Genomic DNA, 15,556 nt, shown 5'->3' with positions numbered 1-15,556 from the left:
CTTCTCTGGAGTAAATGGTGTTGTGAGTGAAATTTATTTAAAAAAAATCTTTTCCATAACTACTTCTGGCAACAATTTTTTTTTACTATGTACCAAACATCAAGAGATTTTCAACCCACATTTTTACAACCTGAACAATCGAAAAAAATCAGATGCTACTAGATATGCAACTTTTTAGAAGTTTAATTTTCACAAAGTTTTTGATAAAGCCATGTATTTATGCTCCAACTTTAACAGTTAATCTCAAACAAACACTTTCAAAATCACTTACTTTTTGAAGATGATATTGAAAAACTGAATGCACACAGGGGAACTTGATGCTAGCTGATTTGTTAGTGTAATGGTAATATTTACAGTCTCACCTCTTTTCGTTATACTCGATAATTCTGTAACCTAAGAAAAAATTCAAAACAGGTACATACAATATTCAGGCCACATCTTACCTTGAATATAGAATAGTAGTTGTAAAAGTCTAACTGCCCAAAAATGAATCCTATATTACTTTTCAGATAATTTGTCTTTTCATTGATTTTCTGGGATCAAGAAGTTAATATTCAGAACAAGGACTGCAACTAATGCAAAAATTAACTGGTCAGGCAGGCCTTCAATCAACATATCCAGAGCACTGTGTTTATTGGCATAATCATTACTCTCCCAAAGACAGAGCTTTCCTATCATGCAAAGGTGACTGATGATTTAAAATTTATTTCTGTGCCAGAAAACTACTGCTAGCGTATAACCCAGAAGAAGCTAAAGGGTTGTGGCATTTTCTTCCATAAACCCATCTAAACAGCTCCCTGGTTTACAAGTCTTCTCCCTCCCTCCCCCCCCCGCCACTTACTCACCTTTTGTTCCAGTAATATGTTTCAAACTGCAGACTACTGAAACACTTGCATTTGAGACTGAGAAGTGCTTGTAAGGCCACCAAACACCGAGAAATATGACTAGAGTGCAATAGCAATTTTAATACGGTAAAGTGAAGCCAGTTCAGTGTGCTATGTGAAGCCCCAGAAAATAAAAAACTGTACATTATACTTCTGTCTTTTTCTACTTTTTAAAAACATATTGTATTTTCAAGCTTTGAAAAGTGTTAGATTGACAGCCCGGGAAACTGATATCCTCTATTAGCTTAATAGATATAACAAACAGTTGAAATGGGAGCTATGCTCAATTAAAGATTGCCAAAATTTATGCATACATGCAGCACTAATGAAATGCAGGCACCTGTGGGTAGAAGGACAGAAGTCAGACAAGACAACCAGCATGTAAAACTCTACACATCAGAAGATGGTGGCCAGGGTAATTTTGGCCAAGGACATTGTTACAAATTCCAATCTCACAGGAAGTGCCATCTTTAGTGTCCTCACAAAGCAGACAAGCCTCATTTTTTGAAGATCCACATACACTAAAATGCATGGAATTCAATATATCTCCCTTGGAAAGATGATGAACTGAACTGATCTTGTTATTTCAATCTTAGTATTTAGCTCACTAGACCATCCTCTCCGGCAGCAGATGCTGCCAACACTAAACAAACTTCAGATAAGAGGAGATGGCTTGGTCACAAAATTATTTAAACTATTTTAAACAAATAAAACAAAAGGTTTTGGGGAGGGGATAGTTTCAGCTCTTTCATCCTGCCAACACAAAGGTCATAATTAAGATGACAGTGGCTTTGTGGTAATGCAACAGTGCACAAGACACTTATCTTCACCTGATTTTCCAGCTTTTGAGAAAGAAAAAGGATAGCTCCATCAAATACTTTGGCTCTTCCAAGAAGTTCAGTATGACCGTAAAGCAAAGCAAGGCGCAGGCGCCTTGATTCCAACTCTGGATTAAATGTTACATGGTATTGGTAAAGCTGCCATTCCCTGGGCAAACCTAAGCTATATAGGTTTGTGACCACTTTCACTGGAATTCCACTGAAGCCTGAAAGAGATAATAAGTTTATTTCTTTTAAGACAAATATTACTACCAAAAATATTTAAATCATGTTAAATAACTACAGGCAATACTTTATTGCCCAGTAACCTTAAGAAACAACACAGAGATCTTTTTGACAAAAAAGTCATCAATAAACAAATACAAGTCAATCAAAATGAATGCCTTACCAACATCAAAACAAGTAGATGGAACACAATGTCTAATGAAAGATGATACAAATGGGCTGGCAAAAGTAATTTCCCACTGCCAACGTAGGTTATTTTACAAAAATACACTAAAGATTAGTTTATTTCTCCCAATTAACTATTTGATGGTGATTGCAAATATACCTGTCGAAAGAACTGAAGAAATGTAAGAAAATAATAATAATAATAAAGCTCCAAATAAATATGGTAAAATGGGCATTTTGTGTGTATGTATGTATATATATAAAAAACAGCCTTTGATTTCTTATTCTGAAGGATCACGAAGACCAGACCTATGACCAATCACCAGGTTACACACAGAGAGATGCCCTAATGTGTACTGTTCTCGAGACATAACTAAGGAACCCTGCTGGTGTCAGCTTGTAAGGGTTAGGTCAGACTGCCCGCTCGTGGTCTCTCTCGCACTCTCTCTCTCAAAAAAGCAGTTTTGTAAAACGCTTATTACTACCATATTTTATATTCCAGACAAACCATGACACATATAAATGGGGTCACTGTACTTAAGCAGAGCAAGTTTGCTTTTAACTGCAAACCAAAACTGTTTTGCAGTATAAAAAAAACAGTACACCACCACAATGTAGCCGATTTTTTCTAAAATGTTCACTCATTCCAGTTATACTTGCCCCTTTGAAATGCATGCTAATGTCTGACTAAGAAATAATACTGTGTAATTCTGTATCATGTTCCATCCAAGGATCTCAAAACACTTAAATATTAATGGATTAAGACAGACAATACCCTTGTGAAGTAGAGTGCTGTTATCCCCATTGTACAGATGGGGAGACTTAGGCATAGAAGGCTTTATAAGTACTTTACATAAAGTCACACAAAACATAAGTGGCAGATTCAGTAACAGAAGACAGATCTGACTCCCGGTCCTTTGTTACACCCATAAGATCACATTTCCACTTTAGTGGAATTTTGTGTTTAGCAGAGACTATATTTTTCTATGAAAAAATGAAATCAAATGCCCTATTTGTTTGATACACAACATTCTTGATTTTGAACAATGTTGAAAGTCAATCTTTGAATCAGTTTCTAAATACTAATATTTCATTTAACAAATACAAGAGACACATTTATGCCACATTTTACTAGAGAAGACATGTTTATTCTATTTTTTTTTAAACTAAGAAAGATTTTCTCTGGTTAGATATATTAACCCCTTGGATTTAACAGATCAGGAGCGCCTGCCAGAAGAGCTAATGCAAAATGTATTATGTCATGTCAGAGAAGCTTAACTCCGGAAGCCAAGAAAGTTCAAATATATCATACAAGTAACACAAAGAGAATTTAGATGCCAAAAATTAGACATCTCTGAACATTCTCTTGACAACTTGAAACTCCTGGAAGGGGGTGAGGATATACTCTGAGGTAACAAGCACCGCAACCCCAAGTTAAGGGCTCTCAGCACTTTGTACATGCATAATTTCATGTTCCCATGTACTAACCAATTACTGTGGGCTTGCTGCTGAAACATATGGAGCTCTTGCAGCTCGCTGAAATCAATGGACTACTAGTACTCAGCACCTCCCCAAATCAGGCACTTAGAAGACAAGGCTAACCTGAAGGAAATGGAGTTACTCTACCTGTTTTACAGTCTTTCACATGTGCCATAGTTTCTCTAGTATTTAGTCCCAAATCTTGAAAGTTACATCGGGTCTTTCCCCCTCTCTCCAGCAGTGTAAATCCAGAATCCCCAGCAGAAAGGCCATCTTGAACAGAAATGTGGAAAGAACTGTAAAATGTATTCATTTTTGTAAATCCAGCAAAATAACCTAAGAAATCATAAATTTGGACACAGGTAGTTCTATAGCCTTCAGCCTATTAGCCTTCAATTTTTGTCATCCTAATAGCAAGAATTAGGTTATATAAATGGAATATGTTTAACTGGATTTTATTTGGACAGCAGCACATAAAATATGTAATAACGAGATGCAAAATCACTTTTTAATAACCAGAGCCTGAGCTACCACGATTGTCACAGCAGCATTAACAGCACCTTATTCTTAATGTAAGCAGAGACAGGGTGGGCTCCACCCTGACATCTGGTGGTGAGGTGTGGCAAGTTGTGGAAAAGAACTTCAGGGGCTGATCTCATTTGCATAGGCACACCCACCCCGCCTAGAATGAGGCCATAACTGCCCAAATGGTCACTTTGGCTGCTGTGGGATCCCCAGTGTCTCTGTTATTGGGGCGGGAAGAATAAATTGTTAGTACCCTGATTATGGGAAGTGTGCTTGGAACTGTACTTGGCCTTTTTGTTATGATGGAGGACTCACCATCAATTGAGTAGCACTCACTAGGCAAGGGACATGGGTTCCAAAACTCTGTGAATTGAGAGAGATTTGAGACAGGTATTAGTGCCTGGTGGTGTAGGCCCCTTTGTGAGGGCCTGAAGCACCAATTGCACCTCTGTTTCTCTCCACTGTGGAATGTCAGAGCTAATTTTGGGTCTATTAAGAGTTTTGTTACAGGTACTGTGCTGAGTTCACTTCAGCCTTATGGTGCACCAGCACTAAGGCTCCCACTACTATGAGCTGAAATCACTGAGAGCTGAAATCACTGAGCACTGTGTCAAGTAGTGGGGAGCCGGAAGATCTAGTGTGCAGCGGAGCTATTTGTGAGATGGCGGGGTGAGCAGAGCTGTTTGTGAGACAGCAGTGTGTTCGTGAGACGGCAAGCTGAGCGGAGCCGGTCGTGAGACAGCGGTGTGTTCGTGAGACGGCGAGCTGAGCGGAGCTGGTCGTGAGACAGCGGTGTGTTCGTGAGACGGCGAGCTGAGCGGAGCTGGTTGTGAGACGGCGAGCTGTGCAGAGCGGAGCCGGTCGTGGTGGAGCGGAGCAGAGCCCTGTGGGGCAGTCAGCTTCAGGACACGTAAGGTGCCCCTTACCTCTTTCCCCCACACCCAGGCACATTTTAGCCAGACTGGGGAGTAACACTCTGCAGATGAACTTTTGAACTCCAGGGCTGGACTTTTTTTTGGACTTTGGGTGATTTGGGGATTGCTGGACTCAAGAGCCTGAGGGAAAGGATGTGGCCCAATTTTTCTGGGGTGGGTCGGTGTTCATGGTTTGGTTAATGAACACTAGTTGTCGTGTTTCCCCAATTTAATGCTGATGTTGTTTACCTCATGTTATTAAAGATTCTCTACTACACCAAGACTCTGTGCTTGCGAGAGGGGAAGTATTGCCTCCTTGAGGCGCCCAGGGGGTGTGTAAGATTTTCCCAGGTCACTGGGTGGGGGCTCAAGCCAGTTTTGCATTTGCTTTAATGAGAGGGAACCCCTGTGTACTGAACCCGGCCCTTGCTGCTATCAACTTGGCCTGGCAGAAGGGTTACATTAAAGTAGTTTAAAAAATAAATTCCTTTTTAAAGACAATGAATGTCAAGATGTTTTCACATTTTTATACAAGACTTGCAACTCATTTATGTCTTTATACTTCATTCTGTCTATAATTTCCTAATACATGTTAATACATTCACTTAGAAAACAAGCTACTTTACAGTGGCTAATAATAATAAAATAATTACCTTATTATTAATATGTATTCTACTAGCACCAGGAGCCTCAGTCATGGACCAAGACTATTGTGCTATGCCCTGTACAAACAGAGAACAAATAGATAGTCCCTGCCTTCAAGAGCTTTCAAAGTAAAGTAATTAATACAGTTGATCTCTTACATCGCTGAGTAAGTTTTGTTGTTTCCCTGAGGCCAGAGGAAGTTGAGGCTTCTTTCTCAGATTGCGAAGTCCTAACAGCTATGGGCTCGTCACTTCTCAAACAATCCTATGAGATATAGATAAGGGATGTCCGTAAGATGGAAAATGGCTTAGTTACAAAATACTTACTCGGTAGATGGCCCATTGTTGTAACAACATGATACATGTTTTCATAGAAGAGATGAAATTTCACTGCTGAAAGAATGTTCTCTGTGTATATAAATCTCCCCACTGTATTTTCCACTGAATGCATCCGATGAAGTGAGCTGCAGCTCACGAAAGCTTATGCTCAAATAAATTTGTTAGTCTCTAAGGTGCCACAAGTCCTCCTTTTCTTTTCACGTACAGCACAGGTGATACTGTAGAGAAATTTCAATGCTGCACAGAACAAAGATAGCTATTACAGAATAGAAACATTACAGTATCCCCCAGCACATATTTAACTTTAAGCCTGTGCAGAAGTCCCCCATGCTTAAACAATTTCCTGATTAAGACAGACAGCTGAATCACAGCCTCAGTGAACTGAGATCATCTCATTCAGAGACCTGCTCAAACAGAAGCAACAGAAAGCCTCTGAGTCAACAGGAAGAGACAGGTACCAAACACTGGAAACAAATACAACCTACTACTTTAAAATTTTCAATTCAGGAACTCTAAGAGAATTCACCCTAAAAAACAGCATTCTTCAGGTTTTTCAAGGGATGTTAATAATAAGAGTTCTTTTTCTTTCAGTATTTTTGTGACTACATGGATATTCTACTAGTTGAAAGAAAACAATTTTGGTGCTTAGTTTTGAATGGCAGATGTCACCCCTTCTTGATAAGGCAGGCCTTTTTCACCCATTCTCTATTATCAAAACTAAATGCAGAGTGGCATGACAGAAGGGGCACGTGGACAAATTATCCTGGGAGGACTATTAATTCCACCTTCAATGCAGGCCACAGTTTTGCAACATTGGTTAAAACCAAGCAGTATTCATGGTACAATTTTGTAGTTTGTGTCCTTTAAGGTGGTTTACAAAGGAAAGCAGATAAACAGCACAAAAGTGTGAATATTTTTGTATTTCTTGCTATTAAAGGAAGTTACATTAGACTTTTTTTTTATTTTGAATGTCAGCGATTAATCCAAAAAGATAAATTAAGTCATATGAAGAAATGAAAGGGTGCTGGCCCTGAATTTGCACTCAGTGTCAACAGCTACAAGAACCAGTCTCCACTCTCTGGCTCAGATCCTTATACCTCACACAAGGGTGACTGGGGGGCCACTGGGGAAGTGACACATTTTACCACCCCCACCACTCGGGGAAGGCAGGGGATGACGGCTGTCACGGAGGAGCGAGGCAAGGCGCCCCAGCAGTGTCCAGAGACCACCCTGGCGATCAGGGGAGAGGAATGAACTTGAACAGACGGCACAGAACAGGGAGTCCGGGATCTGTCCCGGCCCGGGGACCGCCCGTCACGCACCCAAGACCAGCCCCCCCCCCCCCCCGAGGGGAGCACCGCATGCCGGGGCAGAGGGCACGGGGCACGTCACGGCCAGGCAGTACGCACCGACCGCCGTGGGGAGCCGGGCTGCCCGGCGGCGCCCGGGAGGGCTTGTCCCCGCGCTCGCACCCGCGCACGCCCGGTCATGTCCCTCGCCGAGGCGCCACGCGCCGCCCCGCGAGCCGCAGACACACAGCGTGTGACAGACGCTGCCTGGGGCGGGGCCGTTACACCACCGCGCGTCACCCCAACCGGCGGCTGCCAGCGGCCCGGGTCACCGCGTGGCCGCGCTGGGGCGGAACCGGCTCCGCGGGGACGGATGGGGTCTCGTGCGGGCTGGAGGGGCTACGACAGGGCGGCAGACACCGGGTCCGCCAGGCGGGGCGCCCGGAGACGCCTCAGGGCCTCGCCCTAGGGAGCCGGTGGAGAACGGAGAGGCGGCTCCGCGCGCTCACCAGCCCCGCCCGCAACTGCCCACGCGCTCCTCCGCACACACGTGACACTGCGGAAAGCCACGCCCCCTCCCCAGCGGCCCTACCTCGCCCGCTCTAGACTAGGCGCGCGTTCCCCTGCAAGCCACGCCCCTACCCACCCCTTGGTCCCCTTCAGCGATACCGCTGCGCGGGAGAGTTGCAGGCACGTGACACCTCCAGGGACTGGCTGATGCTAGGGTTGAGCAGCCCGCCTGGGGCAGGGCAGTGGGGCCTTCTCCATGTGGAGCCGACCCCACGGTCGGGATAGGGAGAGCCCTGGGTAGGTGGCAGCCACACAGAGCCGCTGCCGCCCAGGAAAGGCAGAGGGAGCCTCCCCTTGGAAAACTATACTGCAGGCACGTTTAGGACATGGGGTGGCAATACCAGGGCACATCATGACATCACAGCCCCACCCCAGGGTGCAGTGTCACCACGAAGTCACAACTGACATGCAATGTCATGACAGAATTGCTTCATGACTGAGGTGTGATCTTGTGACAGTGACCTCACGATGCCATCACAACAGTCGCCTTGCACCCAGACATGAACAGCTCATGCTTTCAGAAAAAAAGAAGCAAATAGATCCCAATACCTATGATGTATTTGTTATAAACATTTAGTATGCTAAGCAATGCAGCATATTTTTCCAGGCTCTTGTCAGTTTAATGTATAAGACATATACATACACATGCACGTATCCTCTTGGTGTTCACCCAGTTACAGTGGGAAGGAGACATGTGTTTCCTCTGGACATTTTTGCTCAGATCTTTTAATGAACCAATAAGGAGATGGCTTTTGTGGGCTCTAATACAGAATAGGCTACCAAATTAAGTTGCAAATTTAATCCTACGCAGAAATCTCCCCACGGTAGCCTAACATACTACAGTCAATTGTCAGGACTATCTTGAAGACATTTCTTATCATCTCTGTTAGAGAAACGCTGTGTATTTCTCTGAAGTTCTCCACCTTGTGCAGTGAAGATCAACAAGCACAAACATGTCTGCACATGCCAGTTCTTGTTTTGTTCAGGGCTTGTAATATCTGCTTGTGGCACACACTGAATTCCATGCACACTATGAAATGAACAGGTAAAACATTTGTGAGCTTTCCACTTCTATGACTTTAATGCTTCTAGGTTTTCCTTCATCAGAGACAACAGATTCTGGACATTTAGTAGACTTGCTTCCTTGGCTGCATTTTCTAACTCTAATCTTATTTAATCTTGGCATGGAACTGCACCTTAAATCAGCTTGGAAATTGTGTTAGTGCAGAGGTTCACTTGTTAAGCTGCGTTTCTGACCATGAGCACAAGACCCCAGTGCTCCTGGCTTTACACTGTCTGCTGGTTACTGGATTGAGTTTAAGGTGTTGTAGTCATATCATAGCTAACACCTACCCTTTGGAGAGATCACCTTTCTTCCTGTGCCATCCTGCCACAGCTAGTCAGAGGAGATACCTAAACTGGAGCCCCCTTAGTTTGCAGAGTATTTTTTGTGAAGGGCTCTAGACTTTTAAATTCATTTTTCTCCATCTCCATCCAAAATAGCCTAAATCTGTTACCATTCAAGGCTCATTTTTCCTAGCCTTTTTGGGAAAGAGGGGTGAGCTGAGATCTGGGACAGGTGCATTGGGTGTAAGCAACTGTTACTGGTATGATGTTTTTCTTTTCTTCCTAGTTTCCAGCATCAGAACATACTGGGTCAGACCAAAGGTCCATCTAGCCCAGTATCCTATCTTCTGACAGTGGCCAATGCAGGTGCCCCAAAGGGAATGAACAGAACAGGTAATCACCAAGTGATCCATCCCCTGTTGCCCATTCCCGGCTTCTGGCAAACAGAGGCTAGAGACACCATCCCTGTCCATCCTGGCTAATAGCCATTCATGGACCTATCCTCAGTGAACTTATCTAGTTCTTTTTTGAACCCTGTTATAGTCTTGGCGTTCACAACATCCTCTGGCAAGGAGTTCCACAGGCTGACTGTGTGTTGTATGAAAAAAATACTTCCTTTTGTTTGTTTTAAACCTGCTGCTTATTAATTTCATTTGGTGACCCCTACTTCTTGTCTGCAGGGTTTATTTTATTTCTGCATTCATTTACTATATTTTAATAAAGGCACATACAGCCCTGAACAGATGCTTTTGTGCTTGTATAGATTTAAATAAACAAACTCTGCTGCTGGTGTACAAGCAAAATAAAATGTTTTCTATGTAGAGGTAGTCAATATTTATGAGTATTCATGTACCTAAATTACATTATAATCTATGCAATTAATTGCGCCTACAGTTGCCTCCATTTAGAAGCTTAATTACTTAATTGCACCAACAAATATTGGAGGTTGAGATCGAGATTTGCCTAAAAGAGCACTCAGGATGTTTGATTTCAGTCTCTTTAGCAGCCTTTTCTAAGAGCTTTCAGGAACACAGGTTGTCCGTGAACAGGGTTTTTTGTTTGCTTCATGTCTGACCTGGGTGGTGCATTGGAACAAATAACCCAGTGTTTAGATGAGCTTGAAACTTGGACGAGGGCCAACTGTCTGTGACTGAATATGGAAAAAACTGAAATTATATGTGTGGTTTTTGAGAAGTAGGCAGAAGTGGTGGTGACGTTGAACCTGACTGAGGGAAGGCAATTACTGTTTGTAACAAAAGTGTATAGCTTAGGCGTATTACTAAATCCCGGGCTGCTTCTACAGGCCCAGGGAGCAGCTGTGGTTAAGAGTGTTTTTTCTGTCCACGTCTAGTAGGAAATGTATGTCCTTTCCTTTCCTATATGAACCTTTCCACAGTTATCTATGCTTTCTCACAGTGAGATTGGAATACTGTAATGCACTCTACATACTCACTAAAACACCTTAGATTAGAAACTGAAGCTAGTGCAGAATGTGATGACCTCAGGGCTGTCCTTACCCTTACGCAAAGTACGCAGCTGCATAGGGCACCAGGAAATTTGGGTCCTGGTGCCCTGCGCAGCTGCGTGCTGCTCCAGCCCCTGCTCTGCCTCTTCCCCATGGCCTCCGCTCCACCCTCGCCTCTTCCCACTCCTGCTCCACCCCAGCCGCTACTCCTGCTCCGCCCCACCCCACCTCTTCTTGCCCCCACCCCGCCCCTTCCTGGCCTCTTCCCACCCCTGCTCTGCCCAAGCACCGGCCCCACTCCCCTGAGGATTGAAGCAGGGCCGGGCCTGCACTCACGGGTAGCGGGAAGTGCAGCGGCCCAGCCCCAGTTGCGACGCCGGTGAGTGGGTCCCTCCTATCCCCCAAGCCAGCCCAGCCCCCCGACCGTGGAGTCCTGGGGCCATCCCCTCACGGACCCTGCTCCTCACCCCCCGCCCCCTCCCAGAATAGCTAGGGACAGCCCTGGATGACCTGCACAAAAAGACAAGTTTCAGGCTGAGAGTGTGTTACACCACAATTCTAGTGGTCCCAGCCCAAGCCCTAACATCTACACTTCAATTTTATAGCACTGCAGCCTTGGCACCACGAGCCTGAGTCACTGACACAGGCCCGCCGTGGGTGCTTTACTGCAGTGCAGACATAGTCTGAGAGTCTGCCTCTCTCCTTGTGCAATACTGCCCCAGTTAAAATCCATGAAAGTACTTGAGCTAGAGACCCTCACTATAAAAGGGAGGGGATTGCTGGCAAAGTATTCTCTTTGATTTGCCAGATGTGTTACGCTTCAGGACATTTTTTTCCTCAGGCATTTAACAGTTGGGTTGAGGGTTTGAGAGGTCTGTTGCTTTCTGTGTAGTTTACGTTATCTTCTGGCATGTATTTATTTTAGGTTGGAAAGAGCAGTTAACTCCTTTGAGATTTTACTGTGAAATTAAATTATATTAGGGTACCCAGGACATGGGATGGGCACCTAGTTATGTTTATATGAATTAGAGCAGTGGTGGGCAACCTGTGGCCCATCAGGGTAATCCACTGGCGGGCCGCAAGACAGTTTGTTTACATTGACTGTCCGCAGGCACGGCCACCCACAGCTCCAAGTGGCCATGGTTCACTTTCTGGAGCTCCCATGGGCCGGGAAGGGCGAACTGCAGCCATTGGGAGCTGTGGGCGGCTGTGCCTGCAGATGGTCAATGTAAACCAACTGTATCACAGGTTGCCCATCACTAAATTAGAGTAACTCAATAAATAGCTAAATAAATACTGAGTGTAACCTTGCCCTTAATTTATGCTCATTTGTAAGACTCTGGCCTTTAAGAATCTGGCCTAGAATGTGTGGTTGTATGGCTGGCCTCACCTAACTGTTCTCCTTTAGCTTGACAGCAGAGGTTGCCACAATGTAGCCTTATGGAGCCAAATTCAGCTCACAGTGTCTTTAATGTGGCACTGGCATCTGAAAAAAACTATGCATACCAAAGGAACTGGGAGAAAGATGGGGCATGATGAGATGATATTTGCCACACAGGCCACACCTATGTAGTAAAGAAACAGGAGACTGTGGTCTGATTTATTCAAGGCAAATTAGATATGAATCTTGGGCTCTTGGCAAGTTGCCAAAGCCAATGTGACAAAGTTTGAACTTCCTTGTTCCACGGATTTGGAGGAAAAGTCCCCGGACACCTTGCAAGAACTTCATACAGAATCATATAGTTCCTGTGAGAGTGGTGTGATGGGTTTGGTCATAGGGACCCCCTTGGGACTGTTACCTGACATGCTGGAATTACCACTGAGCCCGTTTTCCCTGCCAGCTTGGGACTCCAGAACCTGGCCTTGTTGAGCCAGAGATGCTTGCCTTCTGCAACACAGACCCAGGTCTGGTCCATGCCCCCAAAGCTGCAGACTTTAACCAAAAACTGCTCAGCAGGTCACCTATCTCCAGCACCCAGACACCCAGTTCCCAATGGGATCCAAACCCCAAATAAATCCATTTTACTCTGTATAAAGCTTGTTAGTGTTAGTCTGTATCCACAAAAACAACAAGAAGTCTGGTGGCACCTTAAAGACTAACAGATTTATTAGATCTGTTAGTTTTTAAGGTGCCACTGGACTTCTTGTTGTTTTTACTCATAAGCATATTTCCATAAAACATATGGTACTGTCACAGGTAGCCATTTACACTTCAAGCTTATATTTAAGGTCTACAACCCCACAATATTTTTTTCATAATATAAAATCATACATTCAAGTGATTATACAGTAGAACTTCAAAGTTATGAACACCAGAGTTACAAACTGACCACTCAACCGCACACCTCATTTGGAACTGAAAGTATGCAATCAGGCAGGAGCACAGACCAAAAAAAAATAAAAAAAGCAAATACAGTACGCTACTGTGGTAAATACATACTATTAAAAAGAAAGGGAAAGTTTAAAAAAAATGTTTGACAAGGTAAGAAAACTCTCTCTGTTTGTTGAATTTAAATTAAGATGGTTAAAAGTAATGTTTTTCTCTCCATAGTAAAGTTTCAAAGCTGTATTAAGACAATGTTCAGTTGTAAACTTTCGAAAGAACAACCATAATGTTTTGTTCAGAGTTACAGACAACCTCCATGCCCAAGGTGTTCATAACTCTGAGGTTCACCCGTAGCTTGAAAACTTATTTTTATCTGATTAAAGCCGTCTTAAAAGGTCCTTATTGGATAAGATTTGAGAGACATTGCACCCAAAATAAGGGATTTCCCTTAAAATACAGAATAAGTGGTCTTATTAGTTCTTGCACATAGTACCAGGGTCTTGATGCAGTACAGTCTGCTGTAATAGAGACCACATACACCATTTTCCAATGTGCATGGGGGTGCTCGATCCCCGGCTCTGCCTCAGGCCTCAGCCCCACTCCACCCCTTCCTCCAAATCCCCATCCCTGCCCTGCCTCTTCCTGCCCCCACACCACCTCTTCCCACACCTGCTTCACCCCCACCCTGCCTCTTCCCGCCCCGTTCCACCCCCTCCCTTGAGCGCCCTGCCCTCGCTCCTCCGCAGTGCCTCCTGCACGCGGCGAAACAGCTGATCATGGCTGGTGGGAGGCTCAGGGAGGTACTGATCAGTAGGGCCCACCAGTGGGTGGGAGGCACTAGAGGGGAGCTGATCGGGGGCTGACAGTGGGTGCTCAGCGCCCACCATTTTTTCCCCATGGTGCTCCAGCCCCAGAGCACCCACAGAGTTGGCACTTATGGTAGAGACCACTGCAAAGTGAAATCTATGCAGAGAAGATTTTATGAGGTTCTGCATGAAGCACACAAAAGAATACATATCGAGCCGTAATATTATTGCTTACCATTTCCTGCACTGTATATTCTGTAATCTTCATGTCTGCGAAGATCAAAGCAATTAAAATGTACTTTATCACAGTGCAAAGTACATAAATCTGAGGGTAAGTATCTCCTACGCAAAGGCTGTATGTGAAAAAGAACAGTATGACCTTTATTTCAGTGTTCCCTTTCAAACCAAACATGTCAGCTGGTTCACTGTACTTAGTACTGTACCAGTTCTTTAAAAAAATATGAATGAACTGGATTGTTCGTGATCACGACTGTACTGTGGCTGGATTAGACAAATACAGTACCACCTATGATTATGATGATATGTAAAAATGGGCTGGGGATTTTCCCCAGGTTTTTTGGTTAGTCAGAAATGAATGGATGCGTTTAACTGAACCAAATCAAGCTTAATTCTAGAATGTTTGCAGCAAGGAAGAACTCCTGTACCCAGCAAAGAGGCTTAGTTAAAACATCACAGCACAGAGAATTCTCTCTCTGAGGCAAAATCCAGGGGATTATAAAACACAGAAGCTTATCTGAAGGATAAGTGAGAGCTCCAGCAAGTAGTTCAGATTAATAGAGTTGTCACACAGTTTATCCAGGCAGAAGTCACAAGAGTCAGACAGTTTTAAGGAAAAAGAAAAGGAGTACTTGTGGCACCTTAGAGACTAACCAATTTATTTGAGCATGAATTGGTTAGTCTCTAAGGTGCCACAAGTACTCCTTTTCTTTTTGCGAATACAGACTAACACGGCTGTTACTCTGAAACAGTTTTAAGGAGCACTCCTCTTCTTTTATTTGTATGTACTACTGTGGTCCCTTCTCAGTGCTTCTGTAGAGTTTGTTATCTGCAGCTCTCTTCAGAATACTTTATGAACATTAAACTAGGGTTGTTGATTAATCACAGTTAACTCATGCAATTAACTCAAAACAATCATGATTAAAAAAATTAATCATGATAAATTGCAGTTTTAATCACACTGTTAAACAATACCAATTGAAATGTATTAAATATTTTGGATGTTTTTGTACCTTTTCAAATATATTGATTTAAATTACAACAACAGAATACAAAGTGTACAGTGCTCACTTTATATTATTTTTTATTACAAATATTTTCATTGTAAAAATGATAAACAAAAATAGTATTTTTCAATTCACCTCATACAAGTACCATAGTGCAATCTCTTTGTCGTGAAAGTACAACTTACAGATGTAGATTTTTTTCTTACATAACTGCACTCAAAAACAATGTAAAACTTTGGAGCCTACGAGTCCACTAAGTCATATCTCTTGTTTAGCCAATTGCTAAAACAAAGTTTGTTTACATTTACGAGAGCTAATGAGGCCGCTTCTTATTTACAATGTCACCAGAAAGTGAAAACAGGCATTTGCACGGCACTTCTGTAGCAGGCACTGCAAAGTATTTACATGTCAGATATGCTATATATTTGTAGGCCCCTTCATGCTTCAGACACCATTCCAGAGGACTTGTATTAGGTGAACTGAAAAATAAATATA

At 43.4% G+C, this 15,556-nt stretch overlaps 1 protein-coding gene across 4 annotated transcripts in view; it reads right to left on the bottom strand.

Moving 5' to 3' along the window:
* PIWIL4 (piwi like RNA-mediated gene silencing 4) overlaps positions 1-14,088 on the bottom strand; it is a 68,028-nt gene extending 53,940 nt beyond the window's left edge. For 2 of the 4 annotated variants that reach the window (XM_084617774.1, XM_084617777.1), the window contains exons 1-5: positions 7,424-7,812; positions 5,835-5,940; positions 3,740-3,865; positions 1,715-1,929; positions 272-393 (exon numbers count right to left, since the gene is read on the bottom strand). In XM_084617774.1, the coding sequence (XP_084473900.1) occupies positions 272-393; positions 1,715-1,929; positions 3,740-3,865; positions 5,835-5,940; positions 7,424-7,504 (650 nt within the window). In that variant the 5' untranslated portion in view covers positions 7,505-7,812. Of the gene's footprint in view, positions 1-271; positions 394-1,714; positions 1,930-3,739; positions 3,866-4,432; positions 4,481-5,834; positions 5,941-7,423; positions 7,813-14,052 lie in introns of those variants that run through there. The other 2 variants (XM_084617775.1, XM_084617776.1) reach the window with 2 other exon arrangements.
* Between the last annotated feature and the right edge of the window lie 1,468 nt (positions 14,089-15,556).

This window comes from Lepidochelys olivacea, assembly GCF_965140295.1.
Source record: "Lepidochelys olivacea isolate rLepOli2 genome assembly, chromosome: 1".
In the NCBI taxonomy this organism is placed as follows: domain Eukaryota; kingdom Metazoa; phylum Chordata; order Testudines; family Cheloniidae; genus Lepidochelys; species Lepidochelys olivacea.
This window is presented reverse-complemented; position numbering and strand designations above follow the sequence as displayed.